At 38.0% G+C, this 25,843-nt stretch overlaps 1 protein-coding gene across 4 annotated transcripts; it reads left to right on the top strand.

The window, feature by feature from the left end:
* The first annotated feature begins 321 nt into the window (after positions 1 to 321).
* SECISBP2 (SECIS binding protein 2) lies at positions 322 to 25,818 on the top strand. 4 transcript variants are annotated; one of them, XM_082498047.1, is made up of 18 exons: positions 322 to 416; positions 2,054 to 2,199; positions 3,404 to 3,596; positions 5,623 to 5,752; positions 6,170 to 6,393; positions 7,490 to 7,577; positions 9,136 to 9,260; positions 9,830 to 9,985; positions 12,883 to 12,984; positions 14,772 to 14,891; positions 16,098 to 16,230; positions 18,873 to 19,042; positions 20,597 to 20,726; positions 21,173 to 21,302; positions 23,060 to 23,280; positions 23,948 to 24,102; positions 24,533 to 24,734; positions 25,555 to 25,818. In XM_082498047.1, exons 1-18 carry the CDS (start codon positions 375 to 377, stop codon positions 25,662 to 25,664), a joined length of 2,577 nt encoding a protein of 858 aa, XP_082354173.1. In that variant the 5' UTR covers positions 322 to 374; the 3' UTR covers positions 25,665 to 25,818. The 4 variants fall into 4 exon arrangements, 3 of the variants coding, with proteins under 3 accessions (XP_082354173.1, XP_082354172.1, XP_082354174.1); XM_082498046.1 differs by having other exon boundaries at positions 9,827 to 9,985; XR_014270234.1 differs by lacking the exons at positions 24,533 to 24,734; positions 25,555 to 25,818 and adding an exon at positions 23,501 to 23,570 and having other exon boundaries at positions 9,827 to 9,985; positions 23,948 to 24,010.
* Positions 25,819 to 25,843: the final 25 nt, after the last annotated feature.

The following is a 25,843-nucleotide window of genomic DNA, read 5'->3' as shown; positions in this document are numbered from 1 at the left end:
GCGGGGCTCTCCCAGCGCCACGCACACATCAAGAAGTGCCTCCGGTAACAACCCTGTTGAGGGGCGCTTTTCCCTAGGGCTTCAGCTCCAGAGTCCTGGCTGTTGTCTCCTTGTTTCCCACCGGTGCTCCTTAAAAGTCTCTGGGCCCGCCTTTATGCCCTTCGCGCTCTCCTCTGCCGGGGCGGCTCACCGCCTTCTCCAGCGCGCGGCCGCAGGTCACGCGACTGGGCTCCGGCGGTGGGCGGCTCTCCCGCCGCCGCCTCTCCCCTTCCGTAGCGACGTCATCGCGGCGCGCGGCTGCGCCGAGCTTGGGGCGGCAGGGGAGCGGACCGTGCAGGGCGGCGGGCTGGGGGCGGCGGCGGCTTGCCCAGGCCATGTCCGCGGAGAGGCGGCCGGGGTCGGGCCGACGCGGAGAGGTAAGGGCGGCGGCGGCAGCACCGCGCAGTCCCTCGCTCCCTCCCCTCCTCCTCCGGGCCTGTTGCGTAACGGGAGTGCGGAGCCACTGCCTCCGCCGGCGCGGGAGCCACGGACGGCCTGCCGCGGCCCGCAGCGCCCCCGAGGCCCGCGGCGGACCGCCTTTTTCTCGCCCGGTGGCCGAGCCTCCACCGGGGCGGGCGGCTCGCACCGCACCTTGAATCGGCCTTCGGTGCGGGACAGGGGGTAGAATTCCTTCGGGAAGGGCAGAAGCGGGGGGAAGGGGTAGCTCCGGTTCGTGCCCAGCGCGTCACTTCCCACCGCTTGGCAGGGGAACCCCAGACACAACTTCCAGCGAGCTTAAGTGTGAAACCCGCTGCTTGTGCAGAGAGTGGAGAGTCTGTTGCGAGGCGATGTGGACATCCCGGTCGCTTTAAAAATGGGTGCACAAATGCTGACCAGTAACAGCGTTGCATTGCACATGGACTTATTTCCTGGTCGGGATCGGGGGTCTTTAAAGTTAACGATTAGCCTGCAAACACAGTTGCTTCCAGTGATATGCTATGTGTTTAGTGAATGAAGTATTCTCAATAATTGTTCAACTATGCTTTGCTTTAATTACCTCCCAACCTTATGGTTTTCATATATATTAGTGTACTTAACTGTGCCAGTTTCACATTTCATTTGTCTCTGTTACAATGGATGGTCACAGTATATTTGGATCTGCCTGGTAGATTCAGAAACGGAAGAGTTTGCAGTTGTTTGTAATCTTTAGGCCGTCAGAGAGCTCTTTAAGTGTTAATGATACAAATGACTGCTGAGCTACTAGAGGATGCAGGGAGTCCAGTTTATATGCTCAAGCATTGACAGTACCATTTGAATATTTTTAAAAGCCCTGTGTGTTAATTATTGAAATTGCCTTTGGCATGAAAAAATCCCACGTTTCATGTAGCGTGTCAGGTACCCCAAAATATACAATCAACTATAGGAAGGACTTGTGGCATGTATTAGGGTGAGTAAGGCTGTGTAATACTATAATGGCAATAAACACTTTGAGTCTCATTTCAATGTCCTTCCAGATATACATGTCCAGTTTAAGTCAGTGGTAATTCAGAACAAATGGAAAATTCTTCTTAATAGATTGGTGTTGTGCCAGAAATGGGAAGGCAATACAATTAAGTATTGATTTCAGACAGACTACCTTAAAATACAGACATACACAAAGCCGTGATTGTTATGTACTTTCAGAGTTTGATTTTACAGTTATGCTAGTATATGTTATAAGCTTTAGCTTATGTTGTTCAAATCTAAAGCAGAATTTCTATATTAGCGTTTACTGCATCTTGTGTTAAGCAAGCCTCTGTCCTTTCCATAACTGACCTTTGTGAATATTTCATGGTAAATGTGGGTATTAAAGGAAATAACTTTTCAGAGCAGTCACATTTCTCGTAGAATTCCTTGGTTTTGTTTCTCCCTCTTCCTCCATTTCCTTTTGGTGAGCTTTACTGTTTTGCATGTTTTGTTAGAAGAGCGCAAACTAACACTTTCCTATGACAGTTAAGCTCACAGGGATGAGTATTTTTCACTTATAACATTAATCTCCAAATGCATGTAGCCAAAAAAACGTTTTGTTTCTCAGGGCATCAAGTTGTCAGCAGAGGTCAAACCATTTGTTCCAAAACATGCAGCGGTAACTGTGGCATGGTCAGAACCCTCAGAAGCATGTGTCTTTCCTAGGTACTTAACTACATGCTACCCATTTGTTCAGGAACCATCTTTGGATAAGTATGTATATTTTCTGAATCTTATTTCTTGGGGGGTTTTAACCTTCCGGTTTCAAACACTGAATACTCTTACAGAGTCAAACCTCTGATACATTAGTATTATAACTGTAGGAACACTTCTGTGTTGTCTTCATGATTTAGGTTCTTGCTTTTATGTTCTTTGGTCTTGTGTCTGGTACCTTGTCCCTTGCTCCCGAATCAATTAGCATTAAAAAAACCCAAAACCCAACAGCAGACAACTGCAATATTCTGAAGAATGTTTTGCCCTTTGAGGAGTGAGCCATAGGGTTTGGGTTTTTTTTACTCTCATTTGTTAGTTTTCTTCTCTGTGTGTAAACTACGATTATAGGTGTTTTGAATACAGTCTAGCAGAATTGCAGCAGGCAGTAAGAAACATGTTATCTGAAGTCTCTTGTTCTGATGGGAAAGTTTGTGTTTTTCATTACCTACCCAAGATTCAGAGTTTGGCCGCTTCACGGTGAACAGCTTTAAAAACTAAACACAACTTTCTTAAGCTGAGAAATATCCTTTCTCCCTAATCAATTTGGAATCTCGGCATATAGTTTCTGTACAAAGCATAGGAGGAAATTGGAAGGGAACTTTCAATATACATTTGAAGTAAAAAGGCATGCCCCAGACGTTGTGTTTTTATAAACTGTGATGATTAAATGCAGGTCAGTTAATGATTTTCTTATAATTCTGCATTATAATTCATACATGTCTTATAGCCCATAAATTGCTATACACCTACTTCGTTATGGCATTTTAAGACAGGTTTTACTTTTTAACGTTTGTATTTTTGCAGTCAGGTGTGTAATGCATGTTATGTAGTCATACTGTGCATTTGGTTTGTTTCACAAGAAAAAGCCTACTGAAAATAAGTGCAGAGAACTTTGATAAACTTAAAGAGAAATGAGGATTGTAACTGCAAAGCAAACTAGCTTTGAAACTTGGAGACAGATGACATCTGTATTTTAAAATATTTGCTTAACTGCATGTTTTCCCAAAACAAAATTAATTCTTTTTAAAGCAGGTTATAGCAGTAAATAATTAAAGTAACATGGAATAGTTTTCTTTTGAAATATGGATTTCTTGTTAAACAAATTCTTCAACCAAGGGATGATACATTTATCTAGGCAACAAGTATATGCTGAAGATTTGCCCTGGGATGACTTCTCATCTCTTTCTCAATGTCCGTCACATAGTGTTCTGGGAGATCCTGCCTTCCGTGAATACTCCAGCTGCTCTTACTCACCTGATGTTGTTTCAAATGTATATCCAGTAGCTGGCTCACAATATCATTCTAACAAGTCAACACACTATAATGGTTCAGAAATAGTCAGTGAATCTGCTGAGCAAACATATCCAATCAGACAAGAAAGTAAGACTCTTTCAAAGGTGAGCAAATATGTGTTTTTTAAAAAGTAAAAATAAATTATTATTTTAAATCCATCTTTCTAAATATTTGGTTCATTTTTTAAAGTGAATAATCACTCTCTGTTCTTGTAGTGACAATGAATAGCATTTAAAGAGGATGTTAGTAACGTGCCCAGCTTCAGATTTCAAAAAAAGTTAATGGAATTCTACTGTTTGAATTAATAAAGTTTTTCAAGCAGTGTTTTTGGAGCATGAGGGGAATTTAATTCTTTTTCCTCAGAAAGCAGCATCGGGGACAGGGGCGGGGGGGGGAGGGGGGGGGGGGAAGAAAGGACTATATATTTGGGAACAGTGCTTTCCTTTGTTCACTATTTGCGCTTGGGGGACAGGGAAGGGCTTTCTTTGAGCCCAGTGGAAGCTTCCATGAGCCTGAGTTAAGAGACACCTGGTGGCTGTAATAAGCTATGTGGCTGACAAGTGATGAGACCATATCTGTCGTTAAAGGATTTCTAAGACCAGCTACAGGTAGAAAACAATCCACAAGAGAGTAGGAACTCCTGTTGGTGTGGAGAGGGATGAGAGGTTCATGTTAGAAATGTTCACTTTCAATCAAAGGTAAAGCAAATTTTCGGTAAACATTGTCATTTTTTGTGTGTGCCTGTTTGGGGATAAATTTCCCCAAACTTGGATAATGTTTTTGAACAAAAAAAATAGACAAACTCCTCAAAATATAAAAATCAGGGGAAAAATTAGTAACCATTTTCCTTCTGTAGTTAGACATCGTGTCTCTTGGAATTGTAAGGCTGCTGTTGTTTCCAACAGGTTCAAGTAATCTGTTCTCCAGTCACACCCTTCTGGTGGACCTTACTCCCTAGGCAGAGACCTGGTAACTTAACTGTGGTCAAGCCCGTGTAGAGGCAGTTGTAAGATTTAGGTCCTACGCATGTATTACTAGACGTAAGATACAAAGGGCAGAGACCTAAAATTATTAATTTTCTTGCTGAGAGAAAAATTAAACACTGAAGCTGTCTGGGGAGGTGATTAGCTCAGTGTCATGTAATATGAAGAAACTTAGTTTAGCTTCTAGGAGGAGTTCTTTGATCTTTGTAGGGGCTTGGACTGAGCTGTGTACTGTGGGACAGTCTTTTTGTCATTGCTCCTGTCATTTTTTTATTTTTTTTTTTTTAGCTTGAAGAGAAATGATTGAGCTTTGCATTAATTTGACGACATCTCCTAAAGCTTTAATGGTTTAGGTTTGGAGATCAGCAAATACCTTGTCCTCCCACCCAAGAAAATAATGTTGGTGCCAGATTTACTTTGAATTTAGTCCAGCATCCTGTGATCAGAAAGAGTTAAGCTACTCGTTTAGGCTGATGCAGTATACTTAGCATAGGTGCGAGCCTAGTGCTTGTTCTCTGCCTGCCATACTGATTCCTGAGCCCAGCTTTGCCAAACTATGTTTCTTGTGAGGATCACGAGGTTTTCAGGACTTTACAGTATATGTGAATATGTTTCCTTTACTGGGATCATGTAGGTGTATCTTTTCTAATTACTTTCTGTCTGCTCCAAGTGTTTTGGGTGTTGTGACATCAGTCTTGCCTAGTTTTGCCCAAAATAAGTAGTTTTGTCAAAAGATTGGAATGCTTTTAAGAGTTTAGCTCTGTTCTAGAAGAAACTCTATTTTAGAAAATCAGACTGAACGATTTTCTAAATCCAAACCAAACAATTTTAAAGTGTTGGAAATGCTCTGATTAATGAGCTCTTAAAAGTACAGTTGTCTAGAAACATATAGAATAATCCTTCTTGCTTGGACTATAATATTTGCTAAAAATGGCACGGTTAACAAGGTAGATAAATAACAAATCTCTAACTGGCTGATCCTGTTTTTATTGGTTGTTTGTGGTTATGGTATACTAACTATGTTGTATTAACTTGATGGTCAAGCTCCAGATGCAGAGGTAGGTAACTGTTAACTCAAGCTAAGGCAAACTTGGTGACTTTACAATGTTCAAGTAAAATCAACTAAACATGTCACAAATACTTGCAGCAGAGAAGATCAAAAGAGAGTGAGAAAAAATTAGACAAGAAGAGGCATGATGGAGATGACTCTTCTGTCAGAATTGTGAACAGGACTTCGTTCCAGACCTCTGCATGCAGCAGAGATTCCGTGAAGCCAGGTACAAATGTTTTGTTTGCTTAGAAATACATCGAACAGATGTAACATGGTTCACTATCTTATAGCCTCCAGTTTGTGACCATGTTTCTAAATCTAGAATAATTAAGGAACAGGATTTCTTTCCTCTGTGACTTTTTGACAAGGGATGGTGAATTAATGTTTTTTTTTCTGATTGAAGAAAGTCATGTAAACTAGTATGAAAAATTTCTTAAGCAAGTGTCTGAATGTACAGTTGCCTGTTGAGTCAGTGTTGCGTATACACATTGGTTATAAATGCTAGGTTGTTTTTTTTTAATAGGAACTACTGCAGTAGTTCAGTTGACAATTACTGTAGTTATGTCAACTAGTGTATTGTAAAACATACCTAGAAATGATCACAAGCAAGTTTAATTATCTAGACTTTACATGCTTTATTCAGACAGGTTCAATAAAACTACAAACAAGAAGTCAACTCAGACTCCAAAAACAGAGTTTCTTCCTGTACACACATTTGAAGCTACCGTTCTGGATTTCTGCAAGTCACAGAGCTTGGGAAGCAGCAAGATATTGAATGTACAGCATAAAAGTGGACCAAAATGTTCATCGAAAAGTACCATTACGTGCCTTAGTCAACCACAGATGTCTCTTTTGTTGAACACAGAGGTTAGCTGATGCTTTCTTGTTGCAGAAGTCATAAAAACAAAACTTGTCTAAAGTTCAACCATTTCTGAATGCAAGTGTTTTGCATTCAGTATGGTAATTTAAGACCTGTTTAAGTACCTTGCAAGCAAGGAGTTTCATAGCTAGAGATTTTATAGTTCTTTTTGTAGATGGTGTTGTCAGTGCTTGCTGTCTCCTCTTTTACAGTTTCTCACTCTTCTTTCCTTTTCTCTGCTGCCAGTAGATAGGGGAAAGTCAAGTACTGTTAGAATTTAGATTGGTACTGCTATGGTCTAGACTTCTGTCTTGCCTGTACAGAGCACATATGTTCCTGAGGTTTCTTAACAGCTTCTTGTTTTCTCTGTCGCCTGGAAGTAATAGGTAAGCAGTCACTTATCCAATAGTTTTAACAGATGTTTTTCAAATCTGGAATATTGTACTTAATTACTTTGTACTAAAGTATAAAAATAAGAAACTGAATTCTAGAAGGAGGAAAAAATATTGTTAAGACGTAAGCATTTAACTTTATTCTTTTTCTTGATTTCCTTGGTTCCCTATTTGTTCGTAAATACAATACTAACACATTCAGCTATATGTCATGTATATTAAATCAGAGTTTTCAACAGTGATTAAAGATGAATAATTTTGTAGGATCTAAACAGCATAATATTTCCAGTGCCTCTCAGTGGAAAACTGCCTGTGATGGAAAAAAGACCTTGTTGCTGTCACTTGAGTTTCCTTTTTCATTACTAGTTTGAATTTGATGATGGACTCTATTTTTAATGTACTTAGAACATTAAAACTTTTTCTTGTTCGTTCTTAGAATCATTGTTTGCATACTTTTGTAAAATATAAGAAGGCACTGTCTTTCTTGTACAGCAGTGGAGAGGCATTTGCTTATTTTTTTGTGATGCTATAGGGTAAAAATGATGGTTCCACTAAGAAAAGCAACTAAAAAAAAAGGCTACAAAATTCCCTACACCTTTATTTGTGCACAGGTTGAGGTTTTTTTAATTTAAGGGGGGTGTTTATGTTTAGCTCTGTTTAGATCAGTAATTTTTATTCCTACTTTTATGATACCTGACTGCCTATTTTACAGGAAGATAGTTCTGCGGAAAGCAAAGCTTCAACAAAAACTTTAGATGAAACAGGAGCCAGCTTAATTCCCTCTTCATTTGATGGTAGAGGTAAGTGCTCCAGACACAAATTATTTCCTCATATTTTTAACTGGTTGCACCTCATCAATTTGGAAAAGTAAAGTGTTCTGAGTGGCTGTTGATGTGTAAAGTAAAAAAACAATTACACAGCAATCTCATTACAAAAGGAAAAAACCCAAACAAATAAAGCTGTGTCAGTTTATTTCAGATGAGATGACCACTTATAGCTCATTGTTGCTTATAGAGTTATTATTATATCAGAACTGTCTCTGCTGTTTCATTGATGCTTAAGGGCAAATATTGCGATAGTTGCCTCCTATGTTGTTTAAGAGGAAAGTAATGCTTATTGATTATTGGAAGTCTGTAGAGTAATTTTCTTTTTTTTTTTTTTTTTTTTTTCAAGAATAAATGAGAGGTTAAATATTTGATCAGTCTTGATAAGAAGATTTGTTTTAAATAGCTGGCAATTTATATTCTAGTATGTACCCAAAAGTTATTTTATTCTGGGGTATATGTTATTTCTGTCAAGTCTGTTAAACAAAGAAGGATAGCTGTTGAGAACTGTGAAGCTGAAATGTCCCAAATTTATTTGTTTTGCTTACTGGTTGTCTGGCTGTGGGATGCAGAACTTCTCCCCCTTTCCCCTCCCCAAATTGCCACAAACTATCAAGTGGCTAGTTGCAAGCAGGTATTTAAATTTAATCAGAATACTTAAATCCAGAATTGTGTGAAAAAAAAGTTCTGTTTAGCAGGACTCTATCTTAGAGCCACCAGATGCATTATGCATTGAATTGTCTAAGTGCCTCTCATTGGATTTCTGTGTATACATAGAAGTGCACCAGTCTGAGTCTGTTTTGGAGCTGGCTGGGGCTGGCGGTGTCGTCCTTCTCACAGAGGCCACCCCTGCAGCCTACCAAAACCTACCACTACCAAAACCTTGCAATGCAATTGTTCAATGAAAGTTTTTCTCATTCATTTCTTATTCAAAAATAGATTTTGTTGTGTATTTGCTGTGTGTTTGAAATATTTACAAAATTAAGTGTTAGTTCCTTCAAAACAATGATACCTCTGAGTGGTAGTGGGTGAAATTCTTGTACACTGAGGCACATTAGGAAGTCTTTCAGTTGGTTTATATGACTGTAAGGGAAGTTTTTAGAAAGTACTGATGTGGCTTTGTACATGGAAGCTGTATGACTGAGTGGGATAAATACTGAAGGAATTTTGTATGTAAATATAGCAGAAGTTCATTATTTTAAAGAAAAATAGCTTAGAAAATGAGTGTGGAATTACTTGTATGTCGTTAGTATGACACAGTATAGATTTCCAATTATAATTTAATTGGGCTAAATATATGTATGTAGTGCTGGACAATATATGGAGTGGTTCCAATTCTGGAAAGCTTTCTGGAGAAATGAAATGTGTGTCTTATTTCAGTCCTTCCTCAGAAGAAATGTGGCTCTCTTCTGTACCTGCTAGTCCTTGATTAATTCATTACTGATCCTTTTTCTTTTGAATATTTGAGAAATATTTTTGAGACATCTTTGTATATCACTTTTTTTCCCAATGACATTTCCTGAAACACCTGCAGATGGCTCTACTCAGCCACATGTGTCTTGGGCCATGGTACTTTCACAACCCCCAAAGAAAATTGTGTCATCACCAGCATCTGAAGGTCTTTCTGGAGGCAAAGGGAAGCACGATAGTGAAGCAAAGGTACTTGAGAATTGTCTGCTTTAAACTAATTGTGTGATTGTGTCTCTTGATGTGAGACAATGCCATTTTTCTCTTAGGCTCCGTACCATGTCCACTCCTAATGTAGCTTTTAAGAATTACTATTAAGTTACCTTGTCCTTATTAGAATTTTTTCTTCTCTTGTAGTGGAAAGGAATAACAACAAGTCAAAAAGGCAGTGCTACTCCAGAAACACGAAATTCCAAAATAGCTGATTTGAATACATTACTTTTAGGCTGCACTTTTTTCAAATTCCTTACCCTCAAAACGAGACCTGAAACATGGAACTCTTGCCTTATTTGGGTGGATATTTCCTATTGAAATCTCAGTAGTCCCAATACATTCTGATAACCATGCAATGTGCTTCAAATGAAGAGTTTTTGCAGTCACTCTGAATTTCTAAGAGATCTTGATTTTTCCTTGTCCACTTAATGTCCTAGCCTGGGTTGATAAAGATACCCTTCAGTTGTGTGTCACTTGCATTTATTTTGGTAGGTGGTATTGAAATAAATCAGTTTCTAATGGTCACACCTCATGATTTTTTTCAGCAGTCAGAAACAAAAAATGACGCTAGTGAAACTGAGCCTGAGGAAGGGTCAGAAAAGAAGAAAAAAAAGAAGAAAAAGAAGAAAAAGACTAAGTCACTCACTGCTGTAGAGAAACTTCAAAACGAATCTGCTACAATACAGGAACCACCAAGGATTGAGGTACAGTGAAGAGGTTTTTGTTGTTGTTCTTTTAAGTGTTACAAGCATATTGGAAGACCAGATGTTAACACAACTTTGTACAAATCTAAGTTCAAATCCCATTTGTAGAGTATATTGGGTCAGGTCCATTTCAGTAGAGATGTATGTCAGAAGTTACTGGTAGGGAACAGTTGTGCCTTTTGCCTTACCACATATTCAAGGAACACAAAGTGCTGAAGAGACTTAGAGCAAATTTGGAATGAGGCATCTGACAGTCTGAATGTTAACAGATAACAATTAAGTCAAATTTCCTAAATTTTAAAAGTATTCTGTAGTATCTGTTGCAGAAAGCAAAGTGCACAAGGAACAGGGAATATACTGGGTACCATAGTGTGTGTTGGTTTTAAAGAATGTGGTACTGGTATTACAATTCTGCCCATCTCACATCTGGAAGCAATCTCTGTGGAACACAGTTGTCACTGCTTATGTTCTTGATTGCCGATTCCAGTATTTTTTCAAATCTGTATATCTGTGATATGCATATTAATATTTTGATGCTTCTGTGTATCAATATCATGGAAGCTTTAGACTCTCCCACATTAGAGGATCGTTGTATGGTCCATAGTTTAACAGTGCTTCATTGGAAGCCCAATTCATTGAAAGTACTATGTACATGGGTTGATTTATATGTTTAATCTAGTATACATAATGTTCAATCTGTGAAGTGGCAGCATAAAGAAAGCTTCCTGTCCAGCTTCTGTTCTGTACATTTTAACATGGAACATGGAGCGGAATTGTGGCTGCATGTTCTTTTCATTGTGTGGTTCATTGTCCTGGAACAACACAAGAAATTACTGTTTACACACCTCTTTTTTAGAGAATTATGGGTAGAATCAAAGATCTGCAGGTTCTTTCCCTCATGAGAACATCCCTGTTTTTACTATATGCTACCATACAATGTCTGATGTGTGAATGACTTACCATCTAAACAGAAAGAGAACAGCAGGAGTCATGGGAAGTACTAGGAAGGTAGTGGGACTATTGAAGAAAAAAGTAGAAAAAAATGGCATAGAATCATGGAACAGGGCATAGGCATTTCACTGAAATCCGTGATGTGGATGCAGCATCTGTTGTAGCAGTGGGGGACAGCTTTCAGACCCTCCTGGTTTGCTGAGAATGCTTGCGTGCTCATCAGTTTGAAAAATGGGTGAGCTTGTATGATGCTCTTGAAAGAGAAGAGCATGAAAGGATCATACACATGTAGCTTCGGGGCACCCAGAAGATTAAAGGTTCTGCTATGTGCAGTAGCTTACCAGAGCAATATATTGGACCGCTTTTATAAAAGTCACTTATTTATTTAAACTGTTAATGAGCATAGATGGATGCATTTGGGAAAAGTAATCCTGTTTTTCCATACACAGTGATTGGCCCTGAGCTAGGTATTTTCTCCGAGGGGGGGAAAAATTGAAGCTGCTATTGATGATCAGGTCAATGCTGGTAGTACTGGTCAAACATGCAAATAGTGCTGGAAATTATTAGGAAAAAAGCAAAGAAAATGGATTACGACAATACGTAAATCCAGGACTTGTCCTATCTAAATATAGAGTGGATTTTGTTTTCATGTATTTCCCCCACTCCTTAAAAAATTATACATAGTTGAACTAAAAAAGATAAATGAAATGCTCCAAAAATAATCAAAGGTATGAAGCAATTTCTGTGGGAGGCAAGACTAAATAAACTAGGACTTCTCAGTCTGTAAAACAGATGGCTAAGTGGGAATCAGAAGTGACAAGTAAGTAAAAAGTAAATTATTTGATCTTCCTCCTAATTTGGTTTGATGTCCTCTGGTTCTTATAGGTGATGAGTTAAGAACAAACATAAGGAGGTGTAACATCACACTGAGTGCTGGATTTTAATTATTCATTTTGCGACAGTACGTTGCAAATGCCAGAAATTTATCTGAATTCAAGAAATGACTGGACAGACTGAAATAAAAATTTATTCTAGTGAGGGCTATTTAAATGTGGAAGTACTACCTCTGGTTCCTGTTGCTAAGCTGGAAGAGTGTGTTTGTGGAATATTTTTCCCTTTCTTGCAGTCATGTTCTACTTCCAAGCTTCTTTAAAAATGAGGTGTGTCTGCCCTTATGCTAGAGCTTCATGGCTTGGGCTGTTTAAATGAAGTCTTTCAGGCTGCAGTAAAAGTGTTGGTGTGTTTAGTAGTACTGTATCACAGCTAAAAAGGCCTCTCAAGAGGAGAAACAGTGGGAGGAGAAGCAATTGAATGAAAACCAACCTGGTGGATTGGGATCATTATGATTGCGGTAGTGGATATAATGTGACCAGTGTAGAGCAAGCTCCAGTCTGTCTGCTCTTAGTTAGTCCGGAGTCTGGATAATGTATCCTCTGCTAATAAAATTTACTCTTGTGTCTAAGCCTACATAATCACTTCAGTGATTTATCTGTTTATTTCCATACTGTAGTCAAGAGTTATTACCCTTTTGCCTGCCCTTTTTGTTCTTCACCACTCACACCTTTAAGGCAGAATTGCACAGCTGGAGAATATACTGGAAGAAGAGGGAGGTTGTTTGCAAGGCTGTTAAATGATCTGAGAAACACTCTTTTAGGAACCATTTACCTCTAATTATTTGTATCAGCTGACAGCAATAACAAGCTGCTGTTGGAAGCATTTCTCTTGTAAGCTCTTTCAGCCTTGAATTGGCTGCCGCATAGATGACTTAACCATTGTAATGCTGATTATAGTTGGTGGCACTGCACTTGGGTTCTGAGTTTTTGTACAGTGAAAAAAATTATGATGTATGTTTGGTAAGCAGGGAGAGAATAATTGTAAGAAAATGCAGATTTGAGAGTATGGACTTGATAGTTCTTGTAAAATCATCTTCTGATTTATTTATTTAGGATGCTGAGGAGTTTCCTGATCTTGCAGCTGCTTCTGATAGGAGAAACAGACTAGGATCTCAGAAACCATCATTTACTCCTGCTGTCAGAAAGCAGTCTGAAGTAAGTAATCTTACGACATTATGTGAACGTTAAGAAAATAAGCAAGAAAAGACTGCAAGTTTTAAATGAGACTAAAGATGGAATTCTTTTGACTAAATGGGTGCTTATGATGTGAGTCTCCGTCCATGGCAATCCTCTTAGGTACTCTGTGGAGAGTGAAGAGCTACTCACTGTATTCAATAGATGCACATCATTCCAAAGAAGATTTTGGTCTCTGAACTGCTGCCTAAACTCTGGGATACTAATTCCAATATAGACGCCTCTGTTGTGAACACTCGCAGTTAGTTGAGATGAATTCTGTTTATGTGCTTTATTTTCCTGCAGGTAGTGTTCTGGTTTAATTTTGAATTTCATAAAAATAATACTAAGACTCTTTCAATTTCTGCCTTTGCTTTTTGATCATATAATCAAATTTTGAGGGCATCTGAACAGTGTAACACTTTGTTCTCAAGCTGTGCAAGGGTAAGAATTTGAGTTTACCATCAATTATAAATCCAAGCTTTTTTTTTTCATGAGTGACATGAATCCCCAGGATTAATTTGGAAATTCATTCAATATAGGAATGAATCCCAAACAAATCACATGGATTGGAAATGTGATTACTTTTGCAAAGCAAATAACATAAATAATAAAGGCGAAAATCGAGGTTTCTGTTTCTTTGAAACTGTTTTTGCTGCTAGAAATTTTTGTCCTTGGTTTTGTTTCACTGTGAATATTAGTGGTTGAAAGAAAAACAAAACCAAAAAAACCCCCAAAACCCTTGTTTGCTTTGTTTGAGGCAGTAAATTGAATCAACAGGGAGGAATGAGCAGCAAAGGCACAGTAATTGCAGAAACCAGATTTGTTATAAAGAAAGGGCTACAGACTTGCACCTCAAATGACAGAAACCTTTTAGCTTTGTAGGCATAAGTGGGATATAACGTCTCAAAGCTTACGTAAGTGGTAGAGACATGTGATCATTAAGCCACTCATACTCCTCTGCAACAAATATTTGAAGATCAAGCTGCCTTGCTGATTTTTTCTTCCAAATCTAAAAAAAGAAAATCAGGAGTCTGATTAAGTAGTATGGCAGCCAATAAATTACCTTGCTTTTAGATGACCACAATAAGGTCTCCCTGAAGCCTTCTCTTCTCCAGGCTGAACAACCCCAACGCTCTCAGCCTGTCTTTGTAGGAGAGGTGTTCCATCCCTCTGCCTATTTTTGTGGGCTTCCTCTGGACTGCTTGTACAGGTCCATGTCTGTCTTGTGCTGGGTACCCCAGAACTGCACACGGGACTCCAGGTGGGGACACACCAGAACAGAGTAGAGGGTGAGAATCACCTCCCTGAATATACTGGCTGAACTTCTTTTTACACAGCCCAGGATACAGTTGTCTTTCGGGGCTGCAAGTGCACATTGCCAGTTCATGTCCAGCTTTTCATCCACCAGTGTCTGCGAGTCCTTCTCTGCAGTGCTGCTCTCAATCCATTCATCCCCCAGCCTGTACTGATATTGGGGATTGCCCCAACCCAGGTCCAGAACCTTGCACTTGGCCTTGTTGAACTTCATGAGCTTCACACAGGTCCATTCCTCAAGCCTGTCAGGGTCCCTCTGGATGACATCCCATCCCTGAAGCATATCGACTGTACTACTCAGCCTGGTGTCATTTACAAAATTCCTGAGGGTACACTCAATCCCACTGTCTATGTTCCATTTGAATTTAATATCGTCTTCACTTTACCCTTTTCCATGTGTCTTTAAATATTTTCTCTTCCTCCTTGTCACCTTTTGTCTCTAAATTTCAAAGATCCATCTCCCTGAAGAGTCTTGGGATAATCGGCCTCCCACACTTGATGGAACTCCAAAAGCGGATGGACTAGCAGGGAAGCATGCTTCATCTTCTATATTAGAAAGGAAAAAAATGCAGGTAAATTAATTCATGTTTGAAAAGAAGTTTACAACTCAAAATGACAAAAGAAAATCAGCATATTTAAATATAAGACTAAATCCAAGCACAGCTGTGATTGTATTCGTACTTCGAGATAAGTGACAAGATCCTCTTGATTAGAAGCAGTCAGTAGTAATTGCTAGCCAGGTAGTAATTGCTAGCCCCCAGCTTGTGATGCAGTGTTTAGGGAAAAATACTAGTTTTTCCATTAATGTCTGCAAGTTTCAGATATCTGGAATTTTCCTTTCACCTGTCTCATTTGATGATGGCATAAATCCAGTCCAAACTGGTTGTCTTAAGAGTTTGAAATCTCTTAAATGTGAATTTGCCAGATTAAGACAAGGAGGCAAGGAGATCCACTTAGCCTGGGGCAATGAGGAGAAATGCAGAGCAACAGTGAGGTCAGTGAGTTGTTCCATATTGGTGAGTAGGTTCTGGCATAGCTCTGATGCAAGAGGAGATCCTGGGCTCAGGAGGAGGTCACGTTCCTTAACCCTGTTGTAACAGAAGCTATAATGAATTGATCCTCCAGGATAAGACTTCTAAAAGTACAAAATCCATGAGTCATTTCCTTAGCATGTTCTGCTGTCGTAGTTTGCCTTTTCGTAGTCTTTACTAGACTATTCATTTGTAATCTTTTATATTCTGAATCATTAAATGTGATGCCAAATGTGCGACACCGCTTCTGCCTTCTCTTCAAAGCAGACAGAAAGATTACTGCCTATGAGGAGGTGGTGCGTAAAGATTATGTCCTCTCTTTTTAATAAGGCATCGAAGATAATGATATGTGTATTTGGCAATCACAAAACCTGGAAAATTCACAGAATAGTTTTTCTGTACTTTTAACAAAAATTTCAATTCCAGTAATCCTTTTTCAAAGGTAGGTGGCAGCCTGACCAAAGTGGGACCCTGATATAAAGCACCTCCTTTATTAAAGACTTTATCATTTTATGCTTTATTCCAGTAGTTATTCAAAAGTTATTTGAGCTGTTTCTGATTATTTTTTTTTTATTTTTCACATTAAAGTTGATGTCTATTTAAATATCACAACACTTTCATTGAATCAAGTTAAAAATCAAACGTTATTATGGATGAAGATGTTAAGAGTGTATTACGCACCATACGAAATACAGTCTTTACATTCTGAAATGGATAGCATTGCTAATTGGTACTGAACTTCTTCAGGAAACATCCAGGAGCAGTGGTAAGAAGAGTCAAATTCCCGTACAGTTGGATTTGGGCGGCATGCTGGCAGTCTTGGAGCAGAAGCAGCAAACAGAGAAGTCAAAACAGTCTTCTAAACCTGTGGTGTTTTCAGGTATTGGTTACAATGAAATTTCCTTGCTTTCAATTTGAGTTGTTTTTAAGCATTAAAACATTAAATGTAGCCTGATTTCTGATCTGTAATGATCTCTGAATATGCAGACAGGAGCACAGTTCACAAGATACAAGAGAAAATGAAGGTTCTTTAAAAAAACAAATTTAAAAAGCATGGCATTCTGAATTGTTTGGAGGAGGACGTGGGGAAAGAAAAATCTTCAGGACAGTGGTGTGTAAAAGAACACCTTTTATAAATATGAGAGGTGATTGAAATTTAGCTTTTATGAAAACACTGATGTTTGCGGAAATTTTTGCTTTGTCTTAAATACGTGTTGCTGTTGTGATGTGGACCTGCAGGAAGGGGCTGCACAGTAACAAAGGCTTTCTGAAGCTCCTCTGATGCTAGAAATCCTAGAGCTCTAACTTGAGTGGAAAAGCTCCTTTGCTTCTCCTCAGTCAGCCCAAGCCAAAGAATGAGTTCTGCCATGCCTGAGAATTGTGAAATAATTGCTCTTAACAAAATGCTAGGTTTTGGTGAGGGAGAAAATCTTTCAGACCTTGTGGATGCATAACCAGGAAGCAGAAACAAATAGCTTAGTGTCTTTTTCATTGTAGGTCAAAATGTAGTCTTGCTATTTAGTACAGTATATTTTGCAAAAGGAAGCATGATCTTTGCTAGAATTAAATGATGATAAAATTTCTCTCCTTATTTCAGTAAATTTTTTTTTAAATTATTTCAGAAAGACAGTTAACCACAAGAGAATTAATGTCACAATCTTTAGTATGATAGCTGAGCTTTTAAATAAAAAGCTCAAAAATACCAAGCAATGATGAGATTTTTGCTTCACTAACTGAGAGAACTTGTAAGAAGCTTTTTAAAATTCTTTTTCTGCAATTGATCTCTTTTTTTCATTTGAGTCAGTCAAACTCAATGCTGCAGAGGTGCTAATAACCAGGTTTGTTTATATAAAACTATACACTGCATGGACAGTCGAGTAGATGGTGGAGCACAAAGGTATTGGTGACAATGCCTGTTTTCTAATATTGAATTGCCTGTGTCTGAATCTGCTGCAGAAGAGAAATTTATGTCTTGTGTTCGTGCCCTGGAAGTATAAGGCAGATGTTACCTCAGCTTTATACTTTTTTGTAACATTCCGTGCACCCATTAAATTGGTGTGTATCAAAAATGTGACTTTAGTTTGTGAAGTCATTGTGCTGACCTCTGTAACCAGAAGTATAGTGAACAAGAAGGGCAAGGAGTGTAACTGCAGACAGAGTTGTTTCATTCCACTTACTCCTTCATATGGTAAATAACGTATGGGTGGAACAACATAGTAAAGCAGTAATTATTTGAATTTAAATTACATTTTGGAAATGCATCAATCATGCAAAATTACACAAACTGTTCAAGCCATCAAGTTCAGGAACATGAGAACTCTGTGAATTTGAAATGAAGAGGTGATGTACACAATGAAGGGAAATATCATGTGTCTGCAGGATGAAGACTTATGTATTGCTTCAAATCCAGCTTTAACTCTTGTAGCCACCTATGCTAACATACTGCACAACACTCTTGGCAGTTCTCAATTTGCCTTTGTAACACAGAGCCAAAACAGAAAAGTTGCGGTGTAGCGGTTCTATGAAGTAAACTGTTGCTATATATGTTTATATATATAAATGATGCTAATAGTACTGTATGTGGTATTGGAGGATCAGCATATAAATACTTTGGAAGCAGTAACTGAAGATGGCTTAAGACAAGCTGCCAGAAGCTTTGGGTGTTTTTTAGAGGAGAGAAGTTGCCTGAGGCACAAAGGTGTCAAGCTTATTCCACTGATACTTATGTCATCCTCTTCATTGACTTGCTAATGTAACCTCATTTATATTGCAGGTAACTAAGTTTGACAAAGTGCTCTCACATGATACAGGATTCTTACTGATAGCGAGTTGAAAAGGGAGAGTAGTTTTTAGGGTGTGAGGTCATAGTTTGGAAGGTCCAGCTTCAGTGACTTGGCCTGTCATTTAAAACTTCTGTGCTCTAAACCCTCAGAAAAGTGCAAGTAAAGTAGACATCTCCTGGGAGCTGTGCTGGTTAAGCAAAAGAGACGTAGCTGTAGCTTTGCATTACTCATTACCCATCTGCAAATTAACTTCATCCACTTCATTAAGGCGTAACAAATGGTAGGAGTAAGTGCTGCAGATTATTTACAGCAATTAAACCTAAAATCTGTAATACCGCAGCTGACTATTTATCTTAACACAGTAAAGAATCTGTGAAGGAGGAAATGCCATTACCATGAAACATGGGGATTCCGGAAGGTTTACCAAGCCAGTGTGGTGCGGTGTTGAAGGTAGCTTGGAGTGCAGTGTTTTGCCAGATATGACTTTTGGGAGTTCAGGGACAGAGCTTGTGATTCTAGTCATATAATAGAAGTAGAGGACATGTCAGTCTTTTGGGATGAGTATCTTTATTAAATAATGTCGTTTAATGACACAGTATTGCCTATGAATATTCTTAATAGCAACACAACACAAATTTAGTATGTGCATACTAGTCCTAATCCAGTCATTAAACTTGCTTTGGATTCTAGTTTAGATATTTGTTATAGTTGTCTGATGCAGACTTTTTTTTTATCTCAGTTGGTGGTGCCATACCATTACTTTCTAAAGAACCTGCTACAGCCACAAAAAGTCACCGGTTAAACCAAGGAAAGATGCCTCATAACCCTTTGGATTCCAGCGCTCCTTTGGTAAAGAAAGGGAAACAGAGAGAAGTCCCTAAAGCAAAAAGACCAACACGTCTTAAAAAGGTGCTTATATTTTTACCTTAAATAGTACAATATAGGCTGATGTAACATCAGTATTACTCTGTGAGCCTGTTAAACCTTCTGGTATGGAGATCTGCATCTCAGCATCCACTTGTCTAAATTCAACTTTAGCTTTCCTTGGTTTAAAAAAGGGGAGGGGGGGCAGGGGATAAGAGGGGAGTCTTGCTAAATAGCATATAAAATTCCCCAAAAATGTATTTTCTCACTTAAATCACTTGATAGCCAAAGAAGTGCCACTACAAAAGTGTCCACGCATCATTGGTACAGGGGGACATCCAAAGAAGTCTTACTTGGTTTGGATATATAGTTATTTGCAGGACTGGGGAGAATGGATCAAACAAAGATAGTGTTTAATGTTTCTATGCTCTTCCAAGCCAGAACTTCATCTGGTTCTGCAGCAACTAGTGTTAGATCCACCTGGTGATTTCTCTTGTATCTTCCCAATTTGCCCATTCACGTTGCTTCCTGTCATATCTTCTGTACAGAGGATTTTGAGGTACCACTCCGTCGCTAGGTCACTTTTTGGTCTAGAACAATTCTTGCAGAGCTAGTAAAGGTAGTTTAGTGATCATTCTGTGCTGCTTAATTGAATTTAAGAACTGTAGAATATAAACAACATATATAACAAACTCTGGAGGGCGATACTAATTACTGTGTCTTCTGTCTGTTCTATCTTCATGCCATCTATTTTCTGAAGTAGATTTGAGATGACAAAGATTGCTTTGTCGTGTAATAGCTGTGTTCTGAGTATGGTAGGGAGCTTATTCATCTTCTTTGTTCATCTTTGACAAATGCAAATGGAGAAATTTACTTTTGCAATTAGATTGTGTGGTGTAATTAATTAAAAATTTTGGGTAGATTAGCTGAGCTAGTGGTCACATACACAATAACTGCTTCTTAGCAGTTATGAAAGCAGAGAAAGAAGATGAGTTTCAGGAAACTGATGATTGCTTTCACCTACTGTAGCATGTTTGGATCGAGCATATGTACTAATTTCCTTCCTTCTGTGTACCATATGGCTTAGCTATCCATGGTAATTTCTTCTTTTTCTTCAACCAGCAAATTCAGAGGCAGCGATCTATTAGACTGACTCAAGATTTTTAACTGGGGAATAAGGAGGAAGAGTAACTGTGTGTATGTGTGTGTATGTGTATGTGTATATGTATATGTACTTGAGTGTTTGGCTGAATTCCTACAAATTGACAGTCAGAAGAAGAAAGGTAAAAAGGGAGACTTTCACCTGCTTCTCTGCACTGAAGCGGTTTGTTGCTTTAACTTTAGTTCTGCCCTTGTGGTTGATCCCTAGTAATTATTTTCTCCACCCACACACTGGTAATCAAGGAAAAAGACTTTTTCTAAGTAGATTTAGGGAATATCTTTCCTTCTTTTTATGTGCTAATTAAAAAAATCCTAATATTGTAAAATTTGAATGATAGTGCCAAACTTCTTTATGAATGGTCTCTATGTAAACAGTTGGTAGCAGAAACTGCTTTGTTATCTATGTGGTATTCAATTTATTATATTTATTTTTTTTAGATTATTCTGAAAGAAAGAGAACAACGAAAACAGCAACACTTGTTAGAACAGACAGCAGTACTAAAAGATGAAGATAATGTTTGTCAGTCTGCAGAAAATATTATTGAAGATGAAATGCATAGTCAAGCAGGTATCTTTCAAGAAAAGGCTATAATACAGTATGTAGATGGAGATTTGAGAGTGAGCACACTTAGTGCTTTCAAAAATGTGTACCAAATGAAAACTGTAACTTCAGAATTTTCTAAGAGTCTACTTGGACTTATCTAGACTTTAAAGTATGCTGAAGCTAATAGTCAATGTAGTTGAATAATTGGGATACTGATTACCATTCCACACTTCCATGCCTGTTGGATTTGTTATATCTTGTAATGAGAGTCCCTGTATCTCTCTGGAAATCTGTTTATAAAGAGGTACAATAATAAAAACTAAGACTTAAAAAATGTATGACCTTTTCCCCTACTACCACCAGCTGTTGTACTACTGAAATAATGATGCTTCAAGACATACTTGACAAGTTAGTCTCTTCACAATGCTTTTTGGTCTGTCTTTTTATTGAAATATCTATTTACATGATAGCTGTTCCTGTAACACAAGTTGCTGAAGGGTCTCTGGAGAACACAGGGATAAAGGAATCTACAGAAGGTTCTATGACTTCAAAGCAGCTGACCCCCAATCTTCCAAAAATCCACAGTAGGAAGTTCAGAGAGTAAGTATCGATTGTATTGATGTCTGGTTTTCCACAGTACCACTGATACAGCATTTTTCAAACAAGATTTTCATACTTCACTTGCATGCTGTGCAACACTAATTGGAGTTTAGACTGAAGGTTCTAAATTTTTTTTTCAGTTTTTCTGTAAGCTGACACACAAACAAAGAAATGATATCCAGAGAAATAGTGTGTACATTGTTGTAATTCTCACTTCAAAATGCATGTTCCTTGAAGGAAAAAAAAGATCAGAAATTCATTAGGAGCTAAGGAACAATGAGGAGCTGCTGTTAAAGTATAAGTACCTTATTTTAAATAAATGGAGTACCAGCTTAATATTTAAGAAACAGAGTAGTAACACCCTGTTTATTTTTAGTGTGCACTTTGGTTTTCTGCTGCCAGACCAAATGGCAAAAATGTAAAGCATGTGACTAGTGAAATTACATTTTCGTGTTATGGCTAGGCAGAGAAATAAAGGGAAGATTTATGGATTATTATGTGCAAACACTTTTAGTTTTGTTTAAACAGATGTGTATATATCTTTCCTTATAAAAGAAGGAATAGACATTACTATATGTGAAGACATCAGAGATCCAGTCACGACAGTTTATAACAGTTAGTTTAGGCAAGCAGTGTTCTAACTTTTAGTTTTTCTCCCATAAAGTCATGGCTGGCCTTTTTGCCATTATGTTATAGTAAAGGTTAATATTGATACAGCCATTCTTTATCCTCCTGTTGCCATGTGTTAGCTCTAATTTAACTTCTGATTCCATTAAAAATTACTTAAACTGTGTCTGTGCAACGCTTTTACTGAAAGCACAGTTTGGGTTGAATATGTACAGGGCAACTGAGCCCTACCTATTTATTATAGGGTGTAGAGCATTCAGCAAAGCTTAGAATGTTTTGTGCCTCTAGATTAGATTTTCATTGTTTTAGTAGACCTATCTTTGAGACTTAGTGAAATCAGCTGGAAATAGTAAATAAAAACTCTTGTAACTTAAATAAAATGTTGAGATAACAGGATAGGTCTTGTGATCTCTTCTCATAATCTTATGTGGATTTGCCACTTGGCATCTTTCTGTTCAATGTGCAGTTTAGATATCTTTAGTTTTTCTCTTTGAGATCCTTCTTTACTGAATGATTCTTTGTGTAAAAGATGGGGGGGGGAAATAATTTGGAACCCTGATCTTTTCCAGGGAACACTAGAAGGATGAAGTACGTCTGGTTTTATCCTTTCCTTATGAACACCACAAGGCTGTAGTCTGATAAGTGAAATAGGAAGACAGTCAAAAAATACAAACCTGAGAAGGAGGAGTTTGATCCAGATTTCCATCTTTGTTAAGAAATAAATTAGAATTTTATACTTTGGTTGCTGTACTTCGATATAGGTCAAAATAAATGCCCTCACAAAAATGCTTCAATAGAAAAAATATGTACATATATACATATTGGTATTATATATATATATAGGTTTATTGTACACATGCGTATGTATTTTTAGTATGGTTTGATAGGGGAGCCAGATATCACAAATAACAAAACTTTCTGTAAGTTCTCAACCACTGAAAAAAATCTTAAGTAAATTTTTGTTTTCGTGTATATAACAAGTGTATTTGGAGTAGAAATAGAAAAAAAAGACAAAGATGTAGATTAGAAGTTAAACTGTTTATATTTTACATATTTTACATATTACATATTTATGTGTTATATATTAGTAATTTTAGGGGTTTTAACGTTTAATTGATTCTTTCTTCCAGTTATTGCAGCCAGGTACTTAGCAAAGAAGTTGACAGTTGTGTGACAGATCTCTTAAAAGAACTGGTTCGTTTCCAAGATCGCTTGTATCAGAAAGACCCAGTAAAGGCAAAGATAAAACGCAGACTTGTTATGGGTCTTAGAGAAGTTTTGAAACATCTGAAGCTGAAAAAACTGAAGTGTGTCATCATCTCTCCTAACTGTGAAAAGATTAAGTCAAAGGGTAAATAAGTTTAAAAAACCTATATTTGTTTAATGAAAGAAATGTAAAAAGCATACTCAGTATACTGGCAGCAGTATTATTATTGGAGGAACGTATTTGAGTAGCCTTTGAAATCCAGTCATATAAAGATGCCTTCCTTCTTCAGATTGTTTACTGCTGTGCAGCTGAAGCATGAGCTGAGTGGGGTGGGGGAAGTTATCTGAAATTAGAATCTGTTTAGGTTACTGATGCCAGCTGTGCTACCACCAGAAGCCCTGCTGTTTCAGTCTCTTTTAGGCCACAGATTGACAGTAAGTTGTCAGTGATCGTTTGTTTAACATTTGTTGTTAATTATTGTCTTTATTTTCTATTAACTTTCAAAGAATTTCATAGAAGCTGGCTCTTTTTAATACTACATTAGACTATACTACACATGTAACAAAATACAGAACAGTAGCAGTCTAAGGACACTGCTAATTAAGAATTAAGAAAAAAATGTCGAATTCTCCTTTAAAATGGAGATCTAATGCTATTACTGAGATCCTTGTGTTTTTTCCTATAAAGTTTTGTAATTTCAAAATGCACCCGTAACCCTGGGGTATTTTTTGCCATTGTGTAACAGTACTGTCCTTTAGTTGTAATCAACTTGAATAGTGTCATCCTTTGCTAATTCTTTTTTCTGGTCCAGGTGGGTTGGATGAGACTCTGCACAACATTATTGACTGTGCCTGTGAACAGAATATCCCGTTTGTTTTTGCCCTTAATCGCAAGGCCCTGGGCCGCTGTGTGAACAAAGCAGTGCCTGTGAGCGTGGTGGGAATTTTTAGCTATGATGGGGCTCAGGTAGGCTGAAATATGTAGGTTCATGGTTTTGTTTAGCTTTACTTTTTACCCCTAAGGGGAAAAAAAAGTATTATTACTTTTTAAGGTTTTGTTTGTTTGTTTTGCTGTTGCACATTTATACTCTATTCCAGGTCGGTGGCTAGTAAGCCACAAGTACAGCCACTCAGCACTGTTCAAAAAAGTAGTTTGGCCATCTCTTCTGACATCCTCTCGATCTAGATCTCTTCCCAAAATGTTTATTTCAAGAGAATTGGTGTTTTTATAAGTGCTTATAAATGGTTTGGTTTTCATGTCCTTATACATACTTCACTGCTCAACTTTTATAAATGAACATACATGTTCTGAATAAGGAATATTTACTACAGATTTTCATGGAGATGTTCAAACTTACTGTATGATTTAAGCTCTACTAATATTTTTTTTTCCATAGGACCATTTTCATAGAATGGTACAACTGACAACAGAGGCCAGGAAGGCCTACAAAGATATGATAGCAGCTTTAGAGGAAGAAGCTGAAGGAGGAGTAAGAGAAACCCAACCCAGCATCTTAACCACTGAATATGGAAAAAATGGCTTATCAGAAACCGGTAAAACATCTTCCAAGGACTCTGATGAGGATGTACCAAATTATAGTGAGTATTTACTGGCTTGGATTTGGTTCAGTTTTCAAAGTGCGTTTCAATTCTACCATTTTCACTGAAACAAATGACACCTGACACCTTAGTGATGACACCTGACACCTTAGTGGTTAGTAAGGGGGGAAATTCTGGTTTTTCTGTGACTTCCCCCTGCTCCCCTAATTTTATAAACCTGAGGTCAGCTCTTGCTGAGAAAGTCTTAGAGGAAGTTCTTCTCTGAAATCCCCTGATGGCAGCCAGTACTCATTGCTTTGTCCAAGGAGGTTTAACAGAGCTCCTTATTATTTCTATTTGATTTTGGGTTTTTTTTTTTTGGAAGTGCACACTGTATAAGTATGGAGGACTTAAGTTTTGTATTGAAGCCTGTTTTAGATGGATCTTCCTATCCAAAAGTGTTCATGTTTTGTTGAGGCCTTCCACTTCTAGAAGCACATTTCTCCGTCTTGCTTGTACAGTCACCGGACAATGACAGTTATCACAGATACTAGGCAATTCATAATTTCTTTCAAAGTTTTGAAAACTTCTGTGTTTTTATAAAGTTGGATCCACCTTCAGAACTAGCCTTGCTTGAGTAGAGGGCTGAACAGTGGGACCTCAATGGATCCCATCACTCCTAAAGTATTCTTTCATGCGTTATCTGATGTCCTGTGGTGTACAGGCCAACGTGCCCATGTGCCAGCTTCTCTCGGCACTTACTTTGAGGAGGCAGTAGAGAATCAGTGTGACTTTTCATTTTGAGTATTTCCTCAAGTATTATAAAGTAACATGTTTGTTTGTTTGTTTGTTTGTTTGTTTGTTTCCTAATATTTCCTAGTTAAAATCTGGAAGAGAAAACTCGAAGAAGAGTATAACCCATATGCACTGGAACTGGAAAAGAGTGCAACCTCTGACATGGTGATAGTGAATTCGGAAGAGCATCAGTAAATCCAGATCCAATTCTATTGGGCCTTTAATTATTATTATTTTGTTTTAGACCTAGGAAGAGGGTAGCAAAATTTAAAAATTTAAGAAATATCTGAAGTCAGCTAAGTAAACTGTTCTGAATCCCTTTAAACAAAATACACACTGGAGCACATGAGACACTGGCTAATACTTTTACATTC

The sequence above is a fragment of the Vanellus vanellus genome, assembly GCF_965231255.1.
Source record: "Vanellus vanellus genome assembly, chromosome: Z".
NCBI lineage: Eukaryota > Metazoa > Chordata > Aves > Charadriiformes > Charadriidae > Vanellus > Vanellus vanellus.
The sequence above is the reverse complement of the archived record's forward strand: the minus strand, read 5'-3'. Positions and strand labels throughout refer to the sequence as shown.